This window comes from Juglans microcarpa x Juglans regia, chromosome 5S, assembly GCF_004785595.1.
Source record: "Juglans microcarpa x Juglans regia isolate MS1-56 chromosome 5S, Jm3101_v1.0, whole genome shotgun sequence".
Lineage (NCBI taxonomy): Eukaryota > Viridiplantae > Streptophyta > Magnoliopsida > Fagales > Juglandaceae > Juglans > Juglans microcarpa x Juglans regia.
In genome coordinates, this window is record NC_054603.1 from 28951330 (window position 1) to 28964701 (window position 13372).

Consider the following 13372-nt stretch of genomic DNA (forward strand, 5'->3'; position numbering starts at 1 on the left):
ATCCATAAAAATGTCTTGTCATACCTTGGTTAGAATAGGTAAGAGTTTTAGTAGGCCTAGAGTCAAAATATTTTCACTTTTGTTCCTTTGGCAATTGTCACATTCTCGTATGAAGTTTCTAATATCCCTACTCATCGCTTTCCAAAAAATTTTGATTGTGCATTATGGAAGGTCTTGTGAAAACCAGAGAACCATCCTTAGTGACAACAACGCAGCAGCTGAATGAGCTACTCCTTTAAGGAAGTATTAGCATCAACATAAATCTTTCCCTTGTAAAAAAGAATATCATATTTCCTAGAGTATTTGTTGGCGTCAAGCTAGCCTTTGTCAAATTGCTCCAATAATGAAATTAAGTCTGGTGAAGTGGCATAGTCAGCTTTTAATTTAGTCAGCCAAGTAGCCATAGGCTTCCTTGGTGCAAAACTTTCCCCTACTGGTTGTCTAGAGATTGCATCAGCCACACAATTTTTCCTTCCAACCTCCCGGCGGCCCGACCTCCTTCATGGCGAGGCCCGGGTCAAGCCTTTTAGCTACCAGACTATTTACCCTCCCCATGAGGGTCAATAGGCAGGTATAGTCTTTCGACTGCCCGACCTCCCTCACGATGATTCATGAGATAGCTGCCTGAGTACTTTACCTCCCCGTGAGGCTCAAACAACGAGTCTAGTATCTAGGTTACTCAACCTCTCTCACAGCAGAGCGTGGGTCTATGCTACCCAACATTACTCTCGAGATGACATCTCTACCAGCAAACGTCGAGTGATTACACTCGTGCCATAACCATTGCTAGCGGGTTACCTTCAGAAATGAGCTTTTGAGTTAACAGGGCATCTGAGCTCCACAACAACCTCGCACGAGTTACCTTTGGGAACGAGTTGATGGGATTGGCAACTCTCTAAGGTGGATCCATGGGATCGATAGGCTCCTTGACCACTTAGGGCTCGTTTGTTTTCAGAGATGAGATGAGATTAAAGTTAAAAAGTTGAATAAAATATTGTTAGAATATATTTTTTTAGTATTATTTTTGTTTTAGGATTTGAAAAAGTTGAATTGTTTATTTTATTTTGTATAGGGATTTGGGAAAGTTGTAATGATGAGATGAGATGAGATGTTTTCTGAAAATAAACGAGGCCTTAGTGCGGATTAGTACAAACAAACACTAACACTAATAGCAAAGTGGAAACACTAACACGATTCACATTGAAAGGGAAAAATCTACCAACACCATTGAAAACAAAAACGTTGGAAGAATAAATGTTGTTCGATAACAATAAACGTTCATACGAAACGAACTCAAAACCTATTTACCCTCCCCGTGAGAGTTAACAGGCGGGTCCAGCCCCTGCTATGGCTTGACTTCCCTCATGGTGAGGCATGGGAAAGGTCAGGGAATGCCCGACTACATACCCTCCCGTGAGAGTCAACAGGCAGGTCCAGCCTCTTGGCAACCCGACCTCCCTCACAATGAGGCGCGGGAAAGGTCAAGGACCGCCTGACATCTTACCTCCCCGTAAGGCTCAAAAGGGAGAGTTTAGTCTTCAAGATGCTCAACCTCCCTCATGAACGAGCGCGGGTCCAGCCTTTTGATTGCCCGACCTTCTATACGGTGAAATGTGGGTGCAACCTTTCAACCAAAGTTTTGAATATCATACCGATCAAGGCATTGGAACGAAATATTTTGATACCGGTACCGTTTCATGTACTGTTTCAGAATAGTCGATATATGAATAAATTATATATATAAATATATATAAATTATATTCCAAAATAATAGTCTATATATGAATAAATTATATATAAATAGCCTAATCTGAATTAGGGGTAAAAAAATGAGCTTATAGTTTGAAAAAATGAAAAAAAAAACTAAAAGCCAAAATATCGGCTGGTATGGGCCAAAATACTGGCCAGTATAGGCCGAAATATCGGCCAGTACCAAATATATGTAATACCTGTACCGGACCAGTGGCCGGTATGGCATATACCAGTCGTACCAGCCAGTGCGGTACGGTATTTAAAACAATGCTTTCAATTGCCCAACCTCCTTCACGACGAAGTGCGGGTCCAACCTTTCGGTTACCCTACTTATCATCACTTTCATAATGAGTTGATAGGAGGGAAAGGTCAGAGACTGCCCGACCTCCTTTGCACCCAAATAGGCGAGCAAGCCACTTGACTGTCTGACCTCTCTTGTGCGCATAAAAGAAGAGCTCTGCGCTCGTGCCTAACGAGGTCGAGCCAGCCTCCCCCTTATCTAGCCAAGACGAGCTCCACACTCGCAACTAACACAATCGAGTCCATCTCACGCCTAGCCTCACGCTAGAAAATCTTCATTGTCTAACGCAAGTGAAACGGATAACTAGGAACCCACTCCCGAAATTCATTTCTCTATAAACTTCGGTGGGCTATTTCGATTGCATATTTCTTGTTCATGCCGTACAACAAGACCAGACCAGTGCTGGGAGCTCCACACTACACCGATCGAGGCCCTAATTGTCATAGCGGGTCGAGATGACTCTTTTCCCCCTTCCGGATTGTTGTGTGATTTTTGGGCATTAACACTGCTTGAAACTCAATGTGATGATCTTGAGTTCTTATAGGAAGTAAACCAATAAGAGTACACAAAAAAAATGGAATTGATCTAATAAGGCTTGGATTTGAGGATTAGAATCAATAACAGAATTTAAAGAATTTGGAACTTCAAGTAGCTATTTTACCAGTCCCCTTTTTTTCAATTTTAGTAGCACACCCAAATTCCTTACCATCCACAATTGATAATGCAGTAGGTGCTAGGCCTTGAAGTGTGATGTTTCTACCATTGAATGAGAAGGACATTGAGAGTCGAGAAAAGTCCCATAAAATTGGTCCCAAGGTTTTTAACCATTGTACACTTAAAACCATATCACATCCACCCAATGTTAGCACATGAAAATTGATACCTTGCATTTGGAAGTGAACTTGCTTTGTGATCTCATCACTACAAAGAGCCTTACCATTAGCCACCTTTATCGATAAATTCAATGTGTGATGAACAGACAATCAGGCCTTGGATATAATTTAGGGATCCAAATAATTGTGAGTACTCCTGGTATAAAAAAGAATGAAAGTTCCAACACTTTGAATCTAGCCCAACAATCGTATAGTTTGTGGGCTTGGTGACCCTGTGATGGCATGGATGGAAATTCTAGATTTTGTCACTTGGGCTTCTTCTTTAACTGGCTTTGAACGTATCACCCCTTCTTTAAACCCTCAAGCGAATCAAGATAACTGATGAATGGGAGGACAAAGGATGGATAACCAACCGATTAGTGATCAAGCAAAACTATACCTGAAGAATGGGATACAAATTGACCAACCCGACATCTCTTTCACCTAATAATGTCTTCACTTCCATAGGCAATTCAGTAATAAGAATAGGAGAAAGACATTACCATTTTGAATAGAAGAGACAAAAGGGGTGGACGGGTGCCATGGTAACAAGTTGTGAGAAATAAAGATGAGCAGAGCATTCCTTCCATTGTTGATTATTATTGATTTTATCTTAGTGATTGAAGAGGAAGGCGACTTATCATAATGATCTTAAGCTAAAAGTGGGAAACCTGTGCACCATTTATATGAGACTAATCGGTACAATTGTTGAATCTAAAGACTAGTTTTATTTTGTACCAAGTGTGTGTGTATGTGTGTGTATATAAATATATATGTATGTATATATGTATGTATGTATGTGAATTTATGTACAAACCTTTATGGATACTCAAAGGTATCTTTAGGTGAAACATATAAACTTTTTCACCAATATTGGTAGATATCCTCAAACATGCGAATAAAGTAACAAACTGTTAGCCGACCTAGAAGTGACTTTTCTCTCCTTCCTCTCCAAAAGGTACTACCCTTCAATAAAGACCACCTCTAAGGTGGAGGGAGGACACCAAAAGCCTAACTTTCTGGCCAACTTCCTTCAATTTCTTGCTTTTTTTATGCATCTTTAGGTTAGGCTTTTGCTTTTGTAGGATGATACTTGTACCCATGATTTGTTGCCCTACAACCCATATAGACATAGCCATGCGCCAGCTTTTCACCTTCGTCCTTGTTTTGACAATGCCTACCCTGTCTCAAACTAATGTGCGTGTGATTCATGCTGCCTTTGGTGTGAGTGGATCTCACATGCCATCACCTAGGCCTGTGCATATGACCTGGTAGCCCGAGTGACCCGGCTCGACCCGACCCGACCCGACCCGAATCGACATGTTTCGGGTTGTTAAATGCTCGGTTCACCAACTGGATAAATGACGAGTTTGGATTTCAAGCATTAAATCGACTGACTTTCCTACCTTCAAACTTCAGTTCTCTTAAAACCCTAAATTACAAGCCAAACCCCCCAATTGCTTTCTTCCCGAAATGGTGCTAGTGGGTCTCGTAATCCCGCGGTGGCACGAAGCCGAAGAAATGCAATCTCGACATCATTTTTAACGGCTTCTATAGTGTAGTACACTCTCAATCTGAAAGCTTTCGCAAGATCTCAAGATTACAAACCAAACCCCCCCAGTTTCTTTCATCCCAAAATGGCTATAACTGAGCACAATCTATAACATTGTTAAATAACATTGAGCGGGTTCCTCTTCCTTTGCTTCGAGCGGAGAGAATATGTGCCTCACAAGAGTTACAGAGCACTGCAACAATAACAACATTCAGGTTCAATGGAAGACTTAGACAATGAGTCTAAAAGAGGCGGTGAAAGAGCTGGAAACGCGTCGGCCAATGAGCTGTCACCTTGGAAGCAAGACCAGTTCTTGCCGAATGCGAACGTGAGCCGGTCATGAAGAAGGCACTGCCAGTGAACGCAAAGATCACAAAGGATGCTAAGGAGATGGTGCAAGATTGCGTTTGGTTGGTTGATGGAATCAGAGTGGTTGTGAAAAATGAAAGACTTTTCTGGTTGGGAGAGAAATCTAGTTGGAACGCTTGGGTCTGCAAATGAAGGTGAAGGATCCAAAGCAAAGAAGAAGAATGGGTTTGACCCAATCCAAAAGTTACATGTCAGATTGGGTCGGATTGGTGGGGCTTTTTCTTGCGGTCGGGTCGGGTTGATCTTAAATCTGGTTTGGGTGGGTCGCTGTGCAGGCCTACCATCACCTCCTTTTCCCCCAAATTATCTCTAACCACCATCCATCCGCGTTAAACCACTTGTCATGGGCTTGCCCAGCTAATTCTCCTCCCCGTCGTCTAGCTAACCAACTCTTGACCTTCGCTTAAGCACATAGTGCCAATGAAAAAACCAACAACAACCACACACCGCCACCCATGCTCCTCCATATAACCTACTCACAGTCACCTACTCGTCAAAACTAGTCCAATCACCGTAGGCACCAGATTTGGGTTGCTTTATTATAATTATTATTATTTTGTGTAAGTATTTTGAACCTTCTAGGCTTCTTGTATCAAGTTCTTTGAAGTGTTTGCCGCTCTCTTCACTTTCCAAAAGTCCGTGTGTGCTTTTTTATTTTTTGTTTTTGTCGGGAAGTGGCTATTTCTTTTTAATAACAATATTTGGAAAGGCGCAGGATATGAAATTGGAGATCTTCAACCTCTTATTGCAAGAATCCCTCCCAGTGGCCGATTCAAAGCAATCCAATATATAGTTTGATTGTGGATTGCATCAAATGACTGACGGTCATTTATGGGACCAAACTATCTTTTAGTATTATTGCCCGAATATTTTTATTTCACGCATTGTTTGTATCTATCGTTTTGGAGTAGCTATTGGGAACCTCACCTCATAATGTACGATTCTTTATATATAATTCTCTTTGAAAGGTACATATAAATGATCCTAAAATAATGTCTTGGTTTTAGATCAAATTATTAGATCCATATTAGAAACAGATCAACCATAAATGTTCACTGGATTTTCACCCATACAATAATATCTAATGCTCGATGCCTATATTATCAAAACATGCAGAAGAATGAGTAGCACATGACCAAAACAAAGGAGGTGAAGGAGGAGGAGAAGGGTAAGACGAACAAGAAGAGTAATTTGGGGATGTATTATTGTTGAGAGGATTTGGAATCATGAATGGCATGACCACATCTTCAAGCAACCCTTGTGGGACGACCATTCCTTCTGGGTCCCATTCCTGTGGACAGTCCAAAGATGTTCTTAAGAATAGCTGCTGCTGCTGCTGCTGCTGCTGCTGCAGATCAGGAGGAGTGGTAAGATCTGCTGAGCTTTCTTGAAGTTCCTGCAATATTTGCTGGGTTTGATCATGTGTCTTCTTGGCCTTCTTGATGGTTGGACTAATAGGCTGGGATTCAGCAGGTATGAAGTGTGGGTAGGCAAAGTGTAAGTGGAGTCCTTCATAGGTGATGAGGAGTGTCTGTGGGTCCTCGCTTGACCTCTCTACCTGCTTCTTTGCATTGCACCTCGGGTTGGTACACCTGTAATAGCTCCTGTATGCCATCAAAACTCACATATTAAGAAAAATGAGAATTAGAAAACCTGTTAAGTGAGAACATTCATCTTTTATATAGTCTTTTTAAAATATAAGTTTATAAATACGTGAGTTGGACCTAGTTACACATTGACAAATAAATAAAAATAACAAAATTTTTAAGAGTTCAATATGTTGAAGAATAATCTCACAGTGTCTGTGGACAAGATCTTGAATATATTTATAAGAAATGAGCAATTATCTCTTGTAGAACCGATTTTATAAAATAAATTAGGCTCATGAATTTCTTCACAATATTACACAAAAAAAATGACAAACGGGATGATAAGAAATACGAAACTCTTCTTCTTATTATTATTATTATTATTTTTTGTTTTGTTTTAACAAGTAAAGGTAAAGCTTACTTGAAGCAACAATTTAAAATGACTAGCCGTATTTGGAGGAAAAAACTAAAAGAGGACATTCTCCATTATCTACCAGAGAGTTATTCCAATTATTGCAGGTACGTGCTAAAGAGATAATGCAGAAAGAGACAGTAGTTTGAATCATTTGATAATGAACATGACAGAGCCAATCTAGATTAATTCAAAAAATTTTAACGGCATATCACGTGTTTGGCTTCCAACAGCAAAGACAACATCTAGCCCGTTTACCGAGGTACAAGCCGAATTATACATTAACGCATATTTGAATCAAGAAAAATCTATTCTATCGTCATTTTTTCATCACAAATAAGTTTACAAATAAAATATAATAAATATATTAACAATACAGAAGAGTGCAATCCCGATAGATAGTCTGGCAGTTTTTACTTTTTCCAGCGCAAAAATAATAAAGACAACAATTAGAAACAGAGCTTGCATGCTATGTATCATACCAAGCTCTTCTTCGGGTCCTCAAACACCTTTTTTGGGCCCTTTTGGTGATCAAGAAAGTGATGATCAGAGGGAAAATAAAGACGTAGGAGAAAGATCATACCTAGGATGTGGACTATTCTTAATGGCTTTCTGTCCGTATTTCCTCCATTTATATCCGTCATCAGCCATCGCATTAATACCGTAGCTCTTGATTTTCAGTGTGTTCTTATTCTCAACCTTGTTCAGACATCTCTCCATTAACGCAGAAATTCTGCAACAGAAATTATGTAAACATGTCATGATCAGATGAGACTCGAATTCTCCATAATCTTACGTTTTACAATTTTCAAAAAAAAAAAAAAAATGTTTTGAAGGGATCGAGTTCAAACTTCAAACCTGGGTTGTGAAAGTTCTTGGTGTTGGTGATCCTTTGAGGTCGTCGCAGAAAATGCATCCTCAAGATCTTCAGATATTGTTGGCTCGGAGTAGACAGTACTAGTTGAGATGAGCCGGTTCATAATAGCATCTTCCGCCGGTTCGGTGGTCATCTCCGGCAGCAGAAACAAAGGAGACTGATTGTCGAGAAGCTCTCTAATGAGTTCATCTTCCAAACCATCCGGCCACGTCGCCCTTAGTTCCTCCATTGTTATCCTTATCTAGGATAAAATATCCCAGCCGTGCCTTAAGAATAGGAACCAAAGAAGAAGAAGAAGATCTTGAGAGAGAGAGAGAGGAGGACATTGTGCTGTCTACGTGGTTGCCTCTTGACTTTAAAAGTAAGAGTTGATATGTTTCTGTTTCGTCTGTATTCGGCGTTGACTTTAGAGTTACTTGCACAGAAAGGTAAATTGACTGAAATTTAGTAAGATCTTTGTCAAATTGATGGTTCAGAATCGAGTTAGGTCATTTAAAGGATGGAGTCCATACGTTGGTGATATATATGAACGCTGAAATACTAGAGCTGTAACTGTCATCAATGTTTTGTAGTTCATATCTGTGACTTTGTTGCATACTCTGTATTTTCATATGGTATCTTTCTGTCTTTGTCTTCTTATTGTGTTCTGATATGGTGGACCATAGCCAAAGTCAGCCACTAAAGATTGCTTCAACTTCTCTCTCTCTCTCTCTCCCCAACATTTGACAGCTTATTTGAAGTGAACCTCCTCATGCATGACCAACATATATAAACAAACATGCATGGCATCTGAGGAAAACAAGGGAAAAGGGAAGGATGGAAAAAAAAAAAATATATCAAAGCTGCTGTAAAAGAAATTAATTTCCATGAACAAATTAAACTGACTTGCATTGCAGGGAATGAAGTGATCAAGAAAATCCATGGAATATTGCTGGAGTCCTCAATATAAATACATATATACTTGCATCTAATTAATCAAGACATCATTATATCGGTTTTATAAGTCTCTGCAAATGGGAATTACATGATCGGTAAGTATCCATCAAAATTCCTTTACACATGCTGCACCGTATAATATAGCCAGTTGCTGGTGTCTTAAATAAGCTATCTCGGCTTTGACTTTGTGAATGCAATAGAACCAATAGCAGGGCGGCACTGCGACCGACCCAATGCTTAAAAGGACAATGGAGTTGACTGTCGGAATTATTATATATGGCCTTGATCAGTTGTCAGCTGTGGCGTCGCTTAGCTAAGTGGGGGCATGCTGAATTAGACCAAATCTTGACAAGAAGAAGAAGAAAAAAGGTCAATACAGTTGCATGTGGTGGCGAGGTGGGCTCGTGTGAGGATGAGGTCCCACGTGTCGATAATCACGTGTGTGGAGGATGGAGCGGTTCGAGCTGTCCATATCCCTGCTGCCTGCCACTGCATCAGAGAGCTCCGACTCTATCCATGCAAAAGAAGTGGCCATAAATAAAAATTAAAAATTAAATAAAATATTATTAAAATATATTTTTTAATATTATTTTTATTTTAAAATTTAAAAAAATTAAATTGTTTATTTTATTTTATGTAAAAATTTAAAAAAATTATAATGATTAAATAAAATGAGATGAAAATTTTTATAAAAATAAACGATGCCTAACACACCCGGTCGTAAGGGCAAAAGTGTCGGGACCTAATTCTTTCCCATCATCTTCCTTTGGGATCTTTGAATATAGACGGCCACACAATTTTCTCTCTTTCCTTCTAAATAATATTGTTTGTCACGCTTATTTCATCCATTAATTTGTTATATGAATCATGTTACAATTTTCGCTTATTCTCTTTCACCAAGATCTTCTCCATTTTTTTTATTCCACAAATAAATACACATAAAATAAGTTCCATGCACACATTCCATTTACGAGTAAAATGAACCATATCTCAAACAACATGTATCATCGCCATCGCAAATTACAATTTTTTTTTTTTTTTATAAATCAAGATTATAATTTGATTGGTCACGTAGCTCATTCTGATAAGATTCAAATAAGAGATACATTTAAATTATATTATACTTTTAATTCTATGCTCTAATATAATGATAAATCATCACTTCTAGAGAGAGAAAATGCAAGAAAAGAGAAAGAAAAAAAGCTAACTAGAGTCATGATAGGTCCCGGTATTGAGATCAATATGAATGAAAACAAATGATAGAAAAGAGATCATTCTCCACTTGGGGTGCGAAGGAAACCACAGTCACAGTATGAACAATTTACAAATTACCAGACAATGACTATTTTTCTAAACACACATTACTTATACTACAACCCCACATAAATGCCACATACAACACTACATAACTGCCATGCACCTATTCAGTTGCAACGTATCTACATAGTCACACATATAGTAATGGTTAACATAATAACTGCTATTCTACAAATAACGGTTGTAGATGATCTTGGGCATGCAAATAACTGTCCTCTATTACACAATAACTCCCATTCTCTATGTCCAAACATTTCCAAAAGCTTTGGGGTCTATCAATTGCCTTCCCCTCCACTGGAACCTTGTCCCCAAGATTCACTCGTAAACTTTGCCTTGAATTCTGAATTTTTAAATACTTCTTGAACTGCAACTTCATGCTTCCATTGCGGTGGTCCTTCAATTAGAAAGGCTTGTGATGTGTTGCAACGATGCCCTGGAGTAAATTTCCCATTACAACTTGTGTGGAGGATTTTCCCCCTTACATGTGGCCCAGGAGGCCCAGTCAAGCCCGACCCAAGACGAAAGGACACAGATCCAGTCCGCTAAAAGGATCTGCTGTACACGACTTGTGGGAGAGACGGTGCAGCTGAGGATGGGACTCGTCGAGACTCGTTGGTCTGAGGTTCCTTAGATAATGTCCAGTCATCGAGTGCACAACGTGTAGAGGATCGTCGATCTGCTGACAGAGAAAGCATGAGACTAGGGGAAAAGTAGACCAAGGGGAGAAGGCTGGAGAACCACGCCGCATTTAATGGCTCTGCAGCCCGAGCAGCATGCCAAATTAAAGATTCTAACAAAATGAATAGTACGAGGACTCCAGATTTCATAGCGACAAGCTTGATCTGCTCACCAAACTTCTAGTATAAATAGTTGATCCCAGGTACGAGGATACTTTCTCTGACTTTTAAGCTTTCTTACTTATTTACTACACTAAAAAAACATTTACTGATTTTAGCATTGGAGGCTCTCCGACCCTTAGGCCGCTCTCTCAAAGCCGCATTCATTCCTCTCTTTGCAGGACTCGTTGTGAAGACCTAGGTTGTTGGAGTCTAGCCCAAGGGTGTGCGAAACACGATATCAACACAATTAAAGCACAAACCTCGTTCACGCCTTCGTTGCATTTCATCCCATGAAAGCTTTTTCGCTTGTGTCGCTATCGGTTTTGATTGTTGGATTAAAGTAGCTTGTGTCTCCATCAGAAATATCGCCCTACTTATCTCCTATTAGTTTTTTTTTTCTTCTGAGACAGTCATTCATCACGCATTCTAGCCAACAATATCGTTTCACTAAGAGTTGTTAGACGAAACATCTGGGCTTCTTCTGATATGTCCTCTCTAAGACCCCCGAAAAAAGCTCCTATCAATGCGTTTTGTGGCAACCTTTCTACTCGATTGGCCAATCTTTCAACTCCCACTGATAATCACGTAGTGTCCCTGTCTGCTTGATGTGAGAATCTTGCCCAAAGTTCCTGCTCAAAGATCTCCCAAGTGATTGATTGTTCCTTACCTTTATAAGCCTTTTGTAACCATTGCAACCACTGGTTGGCTTCTCCCTCTCAATAAAATGCAGCGTTTTGCACCTTCTGATCATGGGTTGTCCCTTGACACCCGAAATATTGATCAACTCGGTTTAGCCATTCAATTGGATCATCAGCTGTGAACTTTGGAAAGTCTAACTTTCCTCCCCTTGCATCAAATTGCGTATAACTTGAATCTTTGCTGTTTTTGGAAGAAGATTGTGATTCTTTTGTTGTAGGATTCTTCATTTGACGCCTTGGCATTTCATTTAGTAGTGCCTTAATCTCCTTTACGGCATTGTCCAATTGTTGCATTCGGTCAAATGTTCCAGCCTCAAGATGTTGTAGACCTTCATGTACATGTTGCACATTAGTTTCCAATTTCTCAGTGCGCTCCTTGGTCATGGCCATACCTGTAAGACCCAGGCGACGTGAGGCTCGGACCCATGCGTGAAATGGCTCAGCCATTTCACTATCTTGAAGACTTTCCGCACGACGCCGTTTTGGGAGGTTAGTATTTCTTCCTCTGTTTCCGTTTCTTCCTCCCTTCTTTCTCGCACATTCAGTTTTCCCATTTTGGTTTCATTTCCTCCCGCATCCCTCTCTCCCACGTTACTCTTTTTTCTTCTGTTTCATTTCAGTTTTTCTCCTCGTCGATTTCAGTTGCTATTGCCAAAAACTCTTGCTCTTAATCTCGTCATTTTCAGTTCTTCCTCAAAATCATTTCTCAGCTGTTGAGACTCTCCATTGCAGCAGTACACACAGTTTCTCTCTCGCGTCCCTCTTGCGCAGTGTTTCATCTTCAGGTAAATCTCCCTCTTTGCTCTCAAGTTGACGCCTTCCTCTTAGTTTATTTCTCTGGTTTTATGCATTTCTGACTTCAAATTGTTCCAGGTGGTGCCGTTGTGTTCTTCCCCACTCCAAAATCCCTTATTGACACTCATTCTCTTACGGTCCAGTTGGTTTCACTTCTGTCTGCTCAGTGTTTAATCTCTTTGCTGTGGTTTGGCTTGAACTCTGTTGAACGGGTAAGGAAGCCGTGAACCACTCTCTTTCATGGTGTAGTTTATGACTTTTAATTGTTTGAGCATGGGAAGGATTTCTTCTGTTTATAATCAGAGTCGAGGGCTTAGTAAATATGATGGTTTGGTTGTTGATGAAGGAGTATAATTTCGGAATTTTTGTTGAGGTGCTGTGGTATATTGTTGGGTTGACGTGGGGTGTAGGATGAGTTCTGTATTTGTTCAGGGTTATGTTAGTTGTTCTGAGTTTTGAAATATTTGGGTTGGAGGTACGGTAAAGCATTTGGATACTCTTTTGAGTAGGTGCTGTTTTTATATTGGTGGGTTGGTATTTTTGACCATTGAAGTAGATTAATATTTTATTTATAAGGTTGACGTTGATCTTGGGGAATGTTTAGGATAATACCAAAGACTAGTATTTGATTCTTGAGTTGGATTTTCGGGCTGTCCAATGTTTTTTTAAGTGGTTGTCTTAGTGAGTTAATTGTGGGTTTTTTTTAATTATTAGATGAAGTTATGCCAATTGTCGTTTAATACTTTGTGCGTATTTCTTTGATTTTTATGAATAGGTGACGAGACTGATAGAGGTCTTTTTCAAAGCTTAGAAAATACGCTACAGGAGTCAGATAAGTGGGGTTCCTATGCTAGGTTTTATACAAATTAATAAGACTGAGGTTGATTTTATAAAAACTTGCATATTTTGTGTTGTGTTGGGAACTTGTGAAAATAAAGATCAACCTCGGTCACTCATCTGCATTATTTATGAAATCTGTGTGAAAAAAGAAAAATATATTCTAGCATGCATTGTGTAGACATGAGCTAAATTCTGTCATGTGGTTTCTGAAATCTGAAAAATG

General features: G+C 39.6%; 1 protein-coding gene and 1 long non-coding RNA gene across 2 annotated transcripts; one reads left to right on the forward strand and one right to left on the reverse strand.

Annotated features, from left to right (window-relative positions):
- Positions 1–5873: 5873 nt before the first annotated feature.
- On the reverse strand, positions 5874–8058 carry LOC121268487 (probable WRKY transcription factor 49). Its single transcript, XM_041172799.1, has 3 exons — positions 7706–8058; positions 7431–7580; positions 5874–6450 (listed from the first exon to the last, which is right to left on the reverse strand). Exons 1-3 carry the CDS (start codon positions 7951–7953, stop codon positions 5928–5930), a joined length of 921 nt encoding a protein of 306 aa, XP_041028733.1. The 5' UTR covers positions 7954–8058; the 3' UTR covers positions 5874–5927.
- A 4203-nt stretch (positions 8059–12261) lies between these two features.
- On the forward strand, positions 12262–13160 carry LOC121268489. Its single transcript, XR_005941167.1, has 3 exons — positions 12262–12299; positions 12388–12521; positions 13085–13160. It is a non-coding gene; the product is annotated as an uncharacterized LOC121268489 (long non-coding RNA).
- Positions 13161–13372: the final 212 nt, after the last annotated feature.

Coding starts and splice junctions, on each gene's coding strand:
- LOC121268487 (XM_041172799.1), bottom strand. CDS start 7,953: ATGGAGGAACTAAGGGCGACGTGGCCGGATGGTTTGGAAGATGAACTC. Junction 7,581..7,705: donor CAAGAACTTTCACAACCCAG/GTTTGAAGTTTG, acceptor TTTCTGTTGCAG/AATTTCTGCGTTAATGGAGA. Junction 6,451..7,430: donor AAGAATAGTCCACATCCTAG/GTATGATCTTTC, acceptor GATGGCATACAG/GAGCTATTACAGGTGTACCA.